This window comes from Oryzias melastigma, linkage group LG3, assembly GCF_002922805.2.
Source record: "Oryzias melastigma strain HK-1 linkage group LG3, ASM292280v2, whole genome shotgun sequence".
Lineage (NCBI taxonomy): Eukaryota > Metazoa > Chordata > Actinopteri > Beloniformes > Adrianichthyidae > Oryzias > Oryzias melastigma.
In genome coordinates, this window is record NC_050514.1 from 23,465,086 (window position 1) to 23,479,350 (window position 14,265).

Consider the following 14,265-nt stretch of genomic DNA (forward strand, 5'->3'; position numbering starts at 1 on the left):
GATATCTCCAGTATTGCTCGCCATTTTTGTTTCACCATCAAAAGCGTGGGGTTGTAAGGTAGCGAGATAGAGTAAACAGATAAATGACGTGAAGTGGGAGGGGCTATTCCACGCTAACGGTCCAGCCTACAACTGGAGAATTTCTAATGAACTAATGCCACTCTGCAGAAACTATGTTCTAGAAATCGATACAGATTTTTGGATTTTGGCTAAAAACGGCAAAATCATATTTAAGAGATGACTGGGAACACTTTGAAAAATATAAAAAGATGATCAGAGAGGAACTTTAAATTCAGCTAGAGATTGAATTTTACTTTATTCTTAAACTTCTGTGTCATTGTGTCAACACAGATGTCAATATTCTCAGAAACTTCAGTCTTCATTTTACGTGTTTTCTGCTCTCATTGATCTTGACCTTGTGAAGTCCATTTATATAATCTGCACTCTGTGAATGAGTCAGATTTTAAAAGGCAGCTGATTACCCTGACTGTCAAATGAAGATGTAAGTTGCACATTCACTGAAACAAATTTTAAATCAAAAGTTGCTTCAGCAGTGTCATAACCACTTTAGCAAGATGACGATGGTAATCATGCAGTTATTTAACTTATAACCTAAATGGTAAAAAACAGTTAGGATCTTTGTTTATTTTTAAGATTGTTTTGGAAATAATAATCTAAATAGTTAAGTGATCCCATCAAACTCCTTGACTCTACTTGGGATGAACTACGAATGAGTGGGTGTGAAACATGACGACAGTCTAACATGAACTTGTTTCTCCCCACTGTTCCAGCATCCGACTACGGTCTGTTTCTATCAGATGAAGACCCCAGAAAAGGCATCTGGCTGGAGTCTGGAAGGACACTGGACTATTACATGCTCCGTAATGGGGTAAATGCATCGCTCTGTTGAACCTACAAGCCCTGAGTCATAGCATGAGTAACGGCGTCCGCTCTGCCTGGTGATGAGTGGTAATGGGCTAAATGAACACTTAAAAAAAAAAAAAACACTTAAGAGACAAATGGATGTTTGATTAGCCTGGAAAACTGTTAAGCAGCGTTGATTTTCAGATTTTCCAGATGTTTTAATTAAAAGTTGTTATCTAATGACATCTAAATCTATATAATGATCAACTAGATGAGCAAGCTGCTCATTAGTGAAGCCTATTTAATATATTTACAATTCCTTAAGAAGTACTCGAAGATATTTGTAGCTTAATAAACACAGGCAAAGTGAGAAAATGGAATTTAAAGAGACGCAAACCACAGTTCTAGCCAGGTGTGGTTGGATCGCTGGTTTGTTTAAAAGTCTGTGTGCTGTTTAAGCTTCTGTGCATCTGCTGTTCTGGTCCAGCTGCTTTAAAGAGCTAAAGAGCACCCCCCTCTTTCCTCCAAATCCACCGCCATGCCAGGTCGAAGGCACGACTGTGACCAATTATTCTGAACCAAATCTCACCTCTTTGTTGTGACTGGAAGGGGCGCAGCAGACGGTGATCGGCAGCCGTTAAATAGGGTTTTTCTCCAGTTCTTGCCGTGCAGCCCGGATACTTCCACCTGTTTTCTCTGGCGTCCCTTTTCGTCTTCAGTTTGTGAAAGAAAAGATTGTAACTTTCATGATTTGGCTCATTTGTTTTGTACGTTTGTGTTTGAGCAGGACATTCTTGAATACAAGAAGAAGCAAAGACCTCAGAAAATCAAAATGTTGGACGGCGCCATCAAAACCATCATGGTGGATGACTCCAAAACAGTGGGGGAGCTGCTTGTAACCATATGCAGTAGAATAGGTACATTTGATCATTCCGTCTAAATTAAGTTTTTCTTCTAATTTAATCACCAAATTACTTTAAGATAAAACTGAATTTTTGCTTTTAACTCTGTTTAATACAGTTTTCCTTCTCTTCTTCCCAGGTATCACGAACTATGAGGAATATTCTCTGATTCAGGAGACGGTGGAAGAAAAGAAGGAAGACGGAACGGGAACGCTGAAGAAGGACCGCACGCTGCTGCGCGATGAGAGGAAGATGGAGAAGCTGAAAGCCAAGCTGCACACAGACGACGACTGTGAGTTCAGGAACCAGGACCTAAAAGTAGTGAGAGGTGTTAAGAAAAACGTCTTATACCAGATGAGCAGGTGGACCTTAAATTCCAGATCATATTGACCGTTTTAAAGCCCGTTTTCACAGCCGTCTGTGGTATCTGTCATCCTTCACTGGAATTTGGGAGTAGCACATTTTCCTTTTTTGACCTCGGGTCAGAATAGCACCTTTTCCTCCCATTTTTCATCTCTTTATTCCTATTTCTGTACAGAAGTATCCAAATCGGTCCTTCATTTTAGACTCTGAAAAGCTTGAACTGTTATAAAAGAGGGTTTCCTTGCACCTGCGTGTATCCAAACATCTTCTATGTATATATTTCAGGTGTGGGAGATGATGTGGAAGGCGTTTTCTGATTTTCTTTTGTGCTTGCAGTGAACTGGCTGGATCACAGCAGAACCTTCAGAGAGCAGGGAGTGGACGACAACGAGATTCTTCTGCTCAGACGCAAGTTCTTCTACTCAGACCAGAATGTAGACTCTCGAGACCCGGTCCAGCTCAACCTGCTCTATGTGCAGGTCTGATCTTCATTCTATTAAGAAGCTTGATCATGTTAAATATATCATGTATATCCATAATAGATAAATATGATAAATATATTTCTGTATTTTAATGCAACTAAGGAAGCTGAAAAGGCAATGCCCTCATTTTTTAAATTGTTTTTTAATGATAACGAGATAATGAAGAATATACTGTAGCGTCCGTCAGACTTTACCTGTTTTAAGTCTTTTTATTTTGTGGTTAACAACAAAAACAGCAGAAGAAAACACTCTCCAAAAGATGAAGATGAAGTCTTCTAAATCCTTACCCCATTCTTATAATTTTAAATGACACAAATAGATGACTAAATTAGTGGGTATAATCAAAACAAACACAAAATGAAAATCCATAATGATAACAATAGTACAATCTGGAACACTATATTTACATCATACTGCATACAAATCATTCATTTTGTTTTTACATTTAAACTTAAAACAAACAATACTTAAACACTTTTTCAGGTCATTATCCAAGGAATTCAATTTTTTCACCTCAGCAAAGGAAATAGTTATTTTTTTAAGTGTAGTTTTTACTGTAGGTTGACTTTAGATTGACAAAATACACACTACAGTATATTCTTCATTATCTCGTTAAACAGATTTTCTTTTCTTGTTATGACAAGATTGTGGATATCGTTCTAACGAAAAAATGGTAAAATGTAGGGCAGGCCATTTTCGGCTCCCATAGCAAACAATGGTATTGGATGAGGTTTTAAAGGTATATTCTGTTTGACGAGAACTTTCTCTGTTCTGTCGCTCCTGAATGTTTTCGTTTCAGGCTCGGGATGATATCCTTAATGGTTCTCATCCAGTTTCTTTTGACAAAGCCTGTGAGTTTGGAGGCATTCAGGCCCAGATCCAGTTTGGACCTCACATAGAGCACAAACACAAGCCCGGCTTCTTAGAGTAAGCTCAAATCTATAGTTCATTCTAGACGTACATGTGAACAATTTACTCATTTTCATTTCTAATTTTGCTACTTTTTCTGTAATTATTTAAAAAAAAAAAGGGAAAAATGTCCAAATCAATGTTAAAGTATGAAAGTATGAGTATGGTCTGTGTATGAAAAAGTCCCATGGATCGTTTTCTTTTTCTTAAAGCTTCACTTTAATTACCTTTGTATGAAATAAGTATTCATTATATGCAGTCTAAAAAGTAAAATTATGTATATTTGTTTCAAAGATAAGAAAAAAAAACACTTTTAAAGTATATGTTCAGCTATAGCAAGTGGATTAAAAAGGGAAACAAGAAAGTAGCAAAAGAGAATAGTGAAAGAAAGAGTAAACTAATTGCACTTTTTTCTCCTTTCAAAGTTTAAAGGAGTTTCTTCCTAAAGAGTATATAAAGCAGAGAGGAGCTGAGAAGAAGATCTTTCAGGTAGGTTCACACTATTGTCAGAATTGTATCTGTTTTACGTAAATCTTGTCACTGTCATAGTCCTTGGATGCTCATTTTTCAAAAAAAAAAATCTAACCTGTAGGAGCACAAAAACTGTGGAGAAATGACCGAAATTGAAGCTAAAGTAAAATATGTCAAACTGGCGAGATCCCTGCGTACGTACGGAGTCTCATTCTTCTTGGTCAAGGTAAGCTAAACTTTTTTCTTTTTTGTTATATTTTGATAAGCTTTATTTTGGAATTATCAAAAGTCTCAGACTCTTCCGCTTACCTTTATTTGTTACTATTTTAAAGAGATTGTATATACAGTATAATGGAACTGGCATAAACTTTAGTCAAAGTCTTCAATCTTCACATTTGGAGATTGCAGATCTTTTATGTTTATTGCAAAACATTCCGGGTTTAAAAAATATTAGTGTGTGTGATATCAAATTTTTGTCAATTATTTAAAAAAAAATGGTGCTGCTTTTTAAAAACCCTTGCATGTTTATATGTTACAAAATTTCTAAAGAATGACCCCCTTCCCTTGAGACACGGATGCTTTGCATTTTTTGGACATCTGCTGCATCTTTTGTATAACTAACAAAGCCCACGTTTGCAGATGTGCACGATCAGCAGCACCTCTGCAGGCAGCACACGCTTTTCTGGATGGACCAGTTTCTGTGTCTGAATGTTTTTTTTATTTTTGACAGGAATACGTTTTACTGGGAGGCATCAAACTAACTAGTTTGATGTCTGTGGTGCTTGGCAGAGTAGGTCCAACAGCTGCAGATACCAGCTGATCAGTGCAGCTTGTGCCAAGAGTGACAGATAACTCCTTTAATGTGTGGGAGTGTTGCAGAGAACACATCCTGTATAAAGTCAGGGGAAATCTAAGTCTCTGCATAAAGTGTTTTCCTGCTACCTTTTTTTTTTTTTTTACTTCCTTTCACACTTGGAAAAAGGGATGTTCCATCATAAAAGGAAGGATTTGTCCTTTTCTGATTGAGTTAAGCACTTCCTGGCTTTTGATCAAAGAAGAGGTCAAAGGTTATAAAAGGATGTTTTTTTAACCTCAAAGCTTTACTAATTCTGTATTTCTTTGAGCATAGCTCCATTATTTCTGCTTTGTTTCCTTTAAAAACCACTGAAACCTTAAATCTCGGTTTCACCTTTGGGATCACATCTGCTCAGGTTTATTGGCTTTTGGATCATTGACAGCAGAAACATCCCAAGAAAAAAAAAATGAAACCCTGCCTGTAACCTTTAGAGAACCCAAAAAGTTCAAATAGCCTCCAGAATTTTTGCACACCTCACCTCTTTGCCCTCACGTCACAACCCATCACTTTCTGTCCATCTGCTCTGCAGCCGCGGAGGAAAGGCACGCATGAGTAAAACATTGGAGGAAGAGTGAATGCTCAGGGATTTCAGGTGCAGACAAAAACCTGATTAAGTCAAAATATTTTAATTACTATCCTGTTGTGGCTGGTTACCTTTGTCGCTCAAATAACTACATCTCTCCTGCTAATAAAATACTTCAGGGACTTGATTAAAAAAATGTAATGTCTCTATTCTAAAAATACAATTATTTAAAATGCATCATCGGGAAACTATTAAGTCTGCCGTTTTGATTAAATGCTTTCACATTAGTAATTTTCTTAATGAGGGTTTAATCCAGTCGGTGTAATAGTAACTGATTAGTCAAAACGCTGTCAGCATGAGCAGCCCCTCCCTGCAGGACAATGCAGAGTGCAGGGCAGAGCACAGGGGCAGATGACCCCAAATTTCAGACTCCTCCAAGCCTCAATTAATGGAGTGGATGCCACAGAGGCCCCACCCAGAAACAAAAGGCTCTTCTGTCAAAGTTCAGGAGTAAGGAGATACTTCATGTTACATATATGCAAATTAAGTATATCAAGAGGCAAAGCTCATTATGCATATTATATAAATAATGGTCACTAACTACATTAACATCTCAAGCAGCCATATATAGAGTACAAACTGACACTATGCAAAAAGTTAATCTTAAGAAAGCAAAATAACCCTTGTTTTAAGAAATGCTTAAAGTGATTCTCCTGCTCCTTTACTTTTCTTCAGTACATTTTTTTGACACGTAAAAGCTAAATAACACTTTATGTAATTTCTACAATCTTTTAATCTAAACGTTCAGCTTGTAAGTATAATGCAAACGTATTACGTAATTTATGCGATTTTTCTATCAATGTTAAGTCAAAAAGAAATTTTACGATTTTTTTTTTTTTTTTTGCACTTTTCAAGTTCTGCAACTATGGTGTCAAAAAGTTCACCATGTTTAGGACATTCGTGCTTGTATTTTTGATATTCATCCGTCTCATGTTTTTTATGCATTTTTTTTATAATTTTTTTTTTAGCTAATTTGGTGTTAAGCTAATTTATTAGCAGCTTGTTAGCTTTATTAGCTAATTTGGCGTCCACTAATGTTTTTTTTTTTTTTTTTAGTTAATTTGGGGTTAAGCTAATATATTGGCAAAGTCTTGGTCTTTTTGGATAATTTGGCATCCATTGAGGTGTTTTGGACAAATTTTGGGTTGAACTAATATCTTAGGAACGTGCTAGCTTTTTTGGTTTATTTGCCATCTACCGGTACTAAGATTTTTTGGAGTCAAACTCATATTTTAGCAACATCCAACATGTCAGCATTTTTGGGAAATTTGGCATCTACTGAGGTTTTTTAGGTTAATTTCTGGATTAAGCAGAAAACCTTTGGGTATCATGCAAATAATTTTAGCATATTCAGCAAATTGTTTTAGCAATTTCTTAAATTGCCAAAGCATCTTTTGCAACCATATGCAGCAGAAAGCATTCACACTAGCATTATCGCAGGAAAAGCACATTTTCTAGTTAGGAAAGATTTTCAATCATAAAATAATTTTTATTTAATAAAATGTTTTCTTAAAATAAGAATTCTTGTATAGAGCCCTTTTGTTACCCTAACAAAACTTTTTACATTTTAGGAATTTTTAACTTCTTTTTAGGGGCCCTGTTTTTGCAGAATATAAACACTTTTAATGTCATATTTCTTGAATATCTATGCAGGGTATGGAGTAGATTGTTATTCGTGTGTGGTTTGTTTCTTCAGGAAAAGATGAAGAGTAAAAACAAGCTAGTCCCGCGCCTCCTGGGCATCACCAAAGAGTCTGTGATGAGGGTGGATGAGAAAACCAAAGATGTAGTTCAGGAGTGGCCACTCACCACTGTGAAGAGGTGGGCAGCTTCACCCAAGAGCTTCACCTTGGTAAGACACACACATGCATGCACACACTCTCTGTGTTCACTTAAAAAGATGAAAATAGTGTTTTTAACATGTTCTTGTGGAATTATTCTCATGATGGAAAAACTGTACGTCTGAATAGCTCTGATATTGCTCGCCATTCTTTTTATTTATCAGTGATGTTACCATGGGGTTGTGAGGGGCTGTAAGCCAGTGGGAGAGAATATAATAAATGGATGATGGGAAGTGGGGTGGGCTTACTCGGTGCCAATAGTCCCGCCCTCAACATGGAGGCAAATTTCTAATGAACTTCTGTTCTGCAGAAACTATGTCCTATAAAAGGACTCAAAGTTTTGCCTGAAAATGGCTTAATCATAGTTAAAATTCCTCTGGAAGTGTTATTGAAATTGATCAAAAGATGATCAAAGTGGGACTGAAAGCCTTCTAGAATTCCCCTTTTTATGCTTTCTTGTAATATTTGTGTTATCTTTTTTTGCTTGAACATTTTGTACTTTCTGCTAACTAAGAGTGATGGGCTGGCAATAAAGCAATCTGTAAATCAGACAGCTGAGGTGATCCTGCAAGGCCCTTTTGCTTCATCATGCACCACATTTATTTGGAAAACCCTCTTGTGCTTCCTTGTCAATATTTTACTTCTGTTAGCTGTCAGAGTTGAGCAACAACATGAGTCTAATCTTGCAGATCTAAAAGATCTGCCAAGGGTAATTAGTTGAAGTGCCTCGCTGTTTAGTCTGCGTGTATGTCACCCTGATTTGGGGATTAATTTGTCATTTCCATGTGGAGGAGAAACGGGTAAATGTCATATTTGTAAAGGAGTAATGACAAATATTTATTTATAGAAAATAGAATTATCCATCTTTATTTTTTTGCTTTAAATTCAAAGAATATAATATATTACTTTTTTAGAAGTAGCAATGGGGAAGAAAGATGCAAAATTTCCTGCATTGCATCCAGTCAAAGATGGCTCTTGGGTTAATCTGAGTCTCTGCATGCTGCAGCAGCTTGACGTCAACCAACACAATGTGTGGTGTTCATCTGAGACTAGCTGTCTCCATGGATTCACATTAATCCTCACACTAAATCCTGAGCCTGTACACAGTGCAAGCACTGTGCTGGTTACTTTTCATTGCACTTCAGTGCAAAATGCATGCTCACGATGGGACTCTGTTTATAGGACTTTGGGGAGTATCAGGAGAGCTACTACTCTGTGCAGACCACTGAAGGGGAACAGATCTCCCAGCTCATTGCAGGTTACATCGACATCATCCTCAAAAAGGTAGGACGTCCCCTCTTTAGATGAAATCAAATCCGTCCCTCTGGCTGATGAATTTTTCGATTTGTTTTCACCTACAGCTGCAAATAGATAAAGGGCATTTCAGCAGATGGGATTGTGCAGCAGCTTTGTGCATGCATTTTGATTTTTGTGCAAATATTACCTGCCTGTTTTCCCCAGGGTAAAAAAAACATGCATCTGATATATCTTTCTGCAGAAACAAAGCAAAGACCGCTTTGGATTGGAAGGTGATGAGGAGTCGACCATGCTGGAAGAATCAGTATCCCCGAAAAAGTATGTGGCTAGTACATAAATGTATAAATAAAGATGCATCACAGTAACAAAAAAATGTATTGCTCCTCTGACAAAAGGGTTGCATATAGAGTAAAACAAACAGACTCCTTCATCTGCAGCTCAATTCCAAGCTACAGTCATGTTCGGCTTAATTCATTTCTGATTACATGTATATCTCTTTACTGGTAGACATCTGTCCGAGTTCCTCTAATACAATTATTGTTTAAGCCTCTACTGGGATGACTTCCTGGTTTTCAGTTTTTCACTGCTTCCTTCATCTGTTGTCGTATTTTTTTCTCTTTATCTGTATATCTGATACTCAAGACAAGTTTCACATGTGGTCTTATAAAGCCTTAAAATTGTTTAATTTATGCATTTGGAAATGATACCTTAAAAAGCCTTTATAAAGTCCTGAAATTTGATATCTGAGCGTTGAAAAACTGCTGCCTGAAACTTCTCCATTTCTCATTTCGTGTCAAAAATTTATTTTTTTTTTAATGAACATTTGGAAAACCAGTTGTTATGCACTAATACGCTCAAAATCTACTGACATTTTGATAAAAAATACGTAAAAGAAGAGCTCTAACGCATCAGACCACAAACAACAAGAGAAAAAGTGACAGTTTGTCATAAAATTGACATAAATAAAATAAAAAAGTGAAATAATTAATAAAATGGGAAGTAAACCAAGAAATTGGTTTTAATTTTTGGCATACATGTCTTTAAAAAGGTCTTAAAATATTCTACGTTTTAACTTGAAAAAACTTGTTGAAAGACTTGTTAAGATTATAAATTCAAAACTCTGCTCAACTTCATCTTCAGGAGAACTAAATAAAACCTGACTAAAATAATGACGACTTTCACTGTTGTCTTCTTTTTTTAATTGACCAAATTTGTCCTAAAATTTAGTCTTAAAACAAATAAATAAATCATTGACATATTTATATAACCTTTTTATACACGTGAATTCTCTGTAGGGATTCCACAAAGAATAATCTTTGAGTTCCATATTGTTTGAAGTGGAATTGGACAGACTAACAGAGGAGGTCAGTCATGGATCTCTGTGGACCATGATGTATGCAGATGACATTGTGGTTTTTAGTGAGAGAGGGAGCAGGTGGAGGAACATCTAGAAAGGTGAAGGTTTGCTCAAATGAAAGTCAGCCACAGCAAGGATAAAGAGTGTTGATGTGAGCGAGGACGAGGAAGGGAGCAGCCGAAAAATGAAAATTTTCCTTGATATTTTGTATTGATGCTGATTTTTAAATACACAGGTCCACCATCCTACAGCAACAGTTTAACCGTGTGGGCCGGGTGGAGCACGGTTCTGTGGCGTTGCCCGGAGTGATCCGGTCCGGCTCCATCGGCACAGAGTCCCTCACTTTGGGAACCATGCCTTCTGCTCAACAGCAGGTCACAATGGGCCAGATGCATCGTGGGCACATGCCACCACTGGTAAGAAATGCAACGCATGTTGATGTTTGAATGCTAATGGTTTAGCTTCCAGGTGACGGGAAGGTAATTTAAACATCACTACTGGATCAAGTTTTGCATCTGATTTTCTTTGTGTGCAGAGTTCAGCCCAGCAGGCTCTCATGGGAACCATCAACACCAGCATGCAGGCTGTGCAGAAGGCCCAGATAGACCTGGGAGAGGTCGACAACCTCCCACCGCTCGGGCAGGATATGGTATAAACAACCACGATTACTGCTTGTGTTATTGCTTACCAATTTTCATAACAGGACTTTGAAGTTATCAATATAATATTCAACATTTGTGTTCTCTGTTTAGGCATCTAAGGTGTGGATCCAGAACAAGATGGATGAATCCAAGCATGAAATTCACTCCCAGGTGGACGCCATCACTGCAGGAACGGCGTCCGTCGTGAACCTCACAGCCGGTTAGTGACTGTTTCCTGAGGAGCTTTGTTTTAACGCGCGTCTTTTGGTTTACATTTATAATTCACACATTTCCTCTCAGGTGATCCCACAGACACAGACTATACGGCAGTGGGCTGTGCCATCACCACCATCTCCTCCAACCTGACGGAAATGTCCAAGGGTGTGAAGCTCCTGGCTGCTCTGATGGAGGACGACGTGGGAGGAGGCAACGACCTAATGAAGGCCGCCAGGACGCTTGCGGGGGCTGTGTCTGACCTGCTGAAGGCTGTGGAGCCAGCTTCTGGAGAGGTGAGCACAGGCACTTCAAACCTCTTTTTTATACATTTTACTGTACAATTAGTCTTATAAAGAGAGAATGTGGATGTATGAATTGTTACAAAGCAGAAGATTCCACTTTAAATGTGGTAATAAAACAATAAAGTGTAAGAAATTGTGTTTAAAGAGACTAAAATGGGGGTGCAAAATGATAAATGACGTAAGCTTCATATTTTTATCTTTTATATTTACGATTTTGTGTGAAACTGTCAACCTTGAAGGACAATTAAAATGAAAGTTACGTCAGTAGACTATTTTAATGCACAGTAAACAACTGATACTACAGCAACAGTGAAAGGAAACCCAGTTCTCATGATACAAGGTGGTGCAAGAAGATCGTGGTTGTTATATGTGTGTGTGTCTGTGTGTGTCTAGCCCCGTCAGACCGTGCTGACAGCAGCTGGAAGCATCGGTCAGGCCAGCGGGGACCTCCTGCGCCAGATTGGAGAGAACGAAACTGACGAAAGGTTCCAGGTAACTCCTTAGTCTGCCATGTGTCATCAGTGTTACTTAAAGTGTGTCAGGTTCTGCTGACTTGCTCACAACCAGTCTCACAGGGAAGTTGTATTTAAGTTTCACCAGAACATCCAGGCTTGATGGGATCGAAATGAAGTTCATTATTTTCTGCATTTTCTCACACAATGAGCTGTTTTTAGTTGGCTACACAGATTTGCAAGACAATTGAAATCTATGCATTACAGTCTCAAAACATTAATTCCCGGTGGTCTTTTAGCTATGATTATGCTATTTTAGGATTTTTTTTTTTTTTTAATGTATAATTTTCTAGGACAAAGTTTCTGCTTAGCGGCAGTAGTTCATCAGAAATTTGCCTCTAAGTTGTGGGCGGGACTACTGACTCGGAATAAGCCCGCCCCCTCATCAACCGCATTTTTTCGTCTGCTCCCGATTCAAAACAATTTGAAGAAAGAATTACGCAGAAATGCAATTTTAAGCTTAATTTTCTTTAAATGTGTCCTCTGTTGTAAGGAAAATGGCACAAGAACATGTTAAAAACACAAAAAACTCAATTTTGATTGGAGTGGGTCTTAAAGGAATGCAGCTGTTGGTGTTGAAGGTTTGATCATAATCCGAGAACTTAGATGTTGTTTATGTAATTTTTTGAACATCACTCTGTTTTTAATTAAATAAGAAATAGCTTTTTACCTGATAGTCTTACAGCTACAAGTATTTTTTATTTTCAACTCACAGCTTTCACACACATTTTTGCTGAATTCTAGGACATGCCTGAGCTTTTTATGGACTGTTGCTGACGACTAAATGTTGTTTGCAAGCACTTTTATAATAATTCCAGCGTTTGTTCCTTGTTGTAGGATATTTTAATGAACTTGGCTAAAGCTGTGGCCAATGCCGCAGCTATGCTGGTGCTGAAGGCCAAGAACGTCGCTCAGGTTGCAGAAGACACCGTCCTGCAGAACCGGGTCATTGCTGCCGCCACACAGTGTGCCCTGTCCACCTCCCAGCTGGTGGCCTGTGCAAAGGTAAGGACTGTGAAATAAGTAAATGAATGAATAGAATTGATACATATGACATGTAGACCTGGGTATCACTTATTATTCCCAGAATTGATTAAATTCCATTCATCGAGGCCTGAATCAGTTCATTTCACTATTTTTTTCAGATTCTTTTGATTCATTCAATTCTATTCAGTTTTGATTCTTGTACATAATTTGACACATTTATATGTTATATTTATAGAAAAATACTAAGGTAATCTTTAAATGATGTAAACACACTTTTTAAGATTTATATTTGTTTTAAAAAATGCTCCAAAACCTGATACAGTTCAGACACTTTAACATTTATTTGTGAAGTTATCAGTTTTAATTCACAATACAATAACATGGTTTGTCGAAACCATTTTTTTGGACTAACAGTGTGTAAACAAATGTCTCAAACCGGAAAATGATTTTTTGGGGGGGGGCACAAAAGGTATTAGATAAAGATTGATCCAAAGTTATATGGATCAATTATTTGTTTACTGGACTCTGATCGATTCATATCAATTAACCGATTCTTTAGACCCAGCCTTAATGATATTAAGATTAAGAAACCTTTATTAGTCTCACAATGGGGAAATTGCAAATTATTTCTTTTGCCGTACTAACCTGCTGAAATGTCATATAGGAAGTATATTTAAAAAAAAGAATAAAGATACTTCTGCAAATATTTAGCAAAAAACTCAACTTCAACTCAACAAACTAGCAATGCATTTTTCGGTCTACATTTGTAAAGTCTGACCTTTTAACCCTCAATGTCTGTAGTTAAGACGTTGTGGCTCCTGGTTTAAAGTGCTACTCCCAAATCTCTACTTCTGTGCTTAGTGCGTGATGAGAACCATCTGCTTAAGTCATCTTAGAGATCTTTTTTCCTTTCCATTTGTAGTTTCTATAGCTGTAAGAAATAAAGAAAGTGAACTTTTTTAACTACTAATTTGTCAAAAACTGACTTCAGCAAAGGTTTATGGTTTGTATTCAGTGTGACCTCACACCTTGTGGCTGCCAGTTTTCAGACTACCTGCCAGATGTTTCAAACATCCTGCACATGTGTGTTGTTCGTACATCTTAACACATATCTCTTGTTTAATTACAAAAACTCAACGCATAAAAATTAGTTAAAGTGTGATGTTTATTTTCAGTTATTTCAAACAGGTGATTGAACAGAAAGTTTTATCCTTCTCTACTCCTGCTCCTCTTTTTAACATTTTTCCCCACCTTGTGTGCTGAAGGTGGTGAGTCCAACCATTAGCTCCCCGGTTTGCCAGGAGCAGCTGATCGAAGCGGGGAAGCTTGTGGACCGCTCGGTGGAGAGCTGCATCCAGGCTTGTCTGTCAGCCACAGAAGACGGCGAGCTTCTCAAACAGGTTAGGAACCCAAAGCTTTTTGTCTCTTAAATTCTCAGTTAAGAAAAGATCTACCTTGCATCCGTCAATAGAAATAGAAATGATCAAAAAAGAAACAGATGATGTTACACAGATAACCATCTATTGCCCTGAAGGTGAGCGCCGCAGCCAGCGTGGTGAGTCAGGCTTTGGCTGACTTGCTGCAGCACGTCCGCCAGTACACCTCCAGGGGCGAGCCGATCGGACGCTATGACCAGGCTACGGATACGATCATGACCGTCACGGAGAGCATTTTCATCTCCATGGGGGATGCAGGTGAGTCTAAAAGAGAATTCACTAAATG

The 14,265-nt window shown here is 37.8% G+C and overlaps 1 protein-coding gene across 4 annotated transcripts in view; it reads left to right on the forward strand.

The window, feature by feature from the left end:
• Positions 1-14,265, forward strand: part of tln2a (talin 2a) — a 98,640-nt gene that overhangs the window by 51,589 nt on the left and 32,786 nt on the right. For all 4 annotated transcript variants that reach the window (XM_036210978.1, XM_024295079.2, XM_024295080.2 and 1 more), the window contains exons 4-21: positions 792-889; positions 1,652-1,781; positions 1,906-2,058; positions 2,466-2,608; positions 3,411-3,538; positions 3,946-4,009; positions 4,113-4,217; positions 7,127-7,282; positions 8,454-8,555; positions 8,770-8,846; positions 10,121-10,301; positions 10,421-10,534; positions 10,638-10,746; positions 10,827-11,035; positions 11,438-11,536; positions 12,394-12,561; positions 13,809-13,943; positions 14,078-14,237. In XM_036210978.1, the coding sequence (XP_036066871.1) occupies positions 792-889; positions 1,652-1,781; positions 1,906-2,058; positions 2,466-2,608; positions 3,411-3,538; positions 3,946-4,009; positions 4,113-4,217; positions 7,127-7,282; positions 8,454-8,555; positions 8,770-8,846; positions 10,121-10,301; positions 10,421-10,534; positions 10,638-10,746; positions 10,827-11,035; positions 11,438-11,536; positions 12,394-12,561; positions 13,809-13,943; positions 14,078-14,237 (2,331 nt within the window). The remainder of the gene's footprint in view (positions 1-791; positions 890-1,651; positions 1,782-1,905; positions 2,059-2,465; positions 2,609-3,410; positions 3,539-3,945; positions 4,010-4,112; positions 4,218-7,126; positions 7,283-8,453; positions 8,556-8,769; positions 8,847-10,120; positions 10,302-10,420; positions 10,535-10,637; positions 10,747-10,826; positions 11,036-11,437; positions 11,537-12,393; positions 12,562-13,808; positions 13,944-14,077; positions 14,238-14,265) is intronic.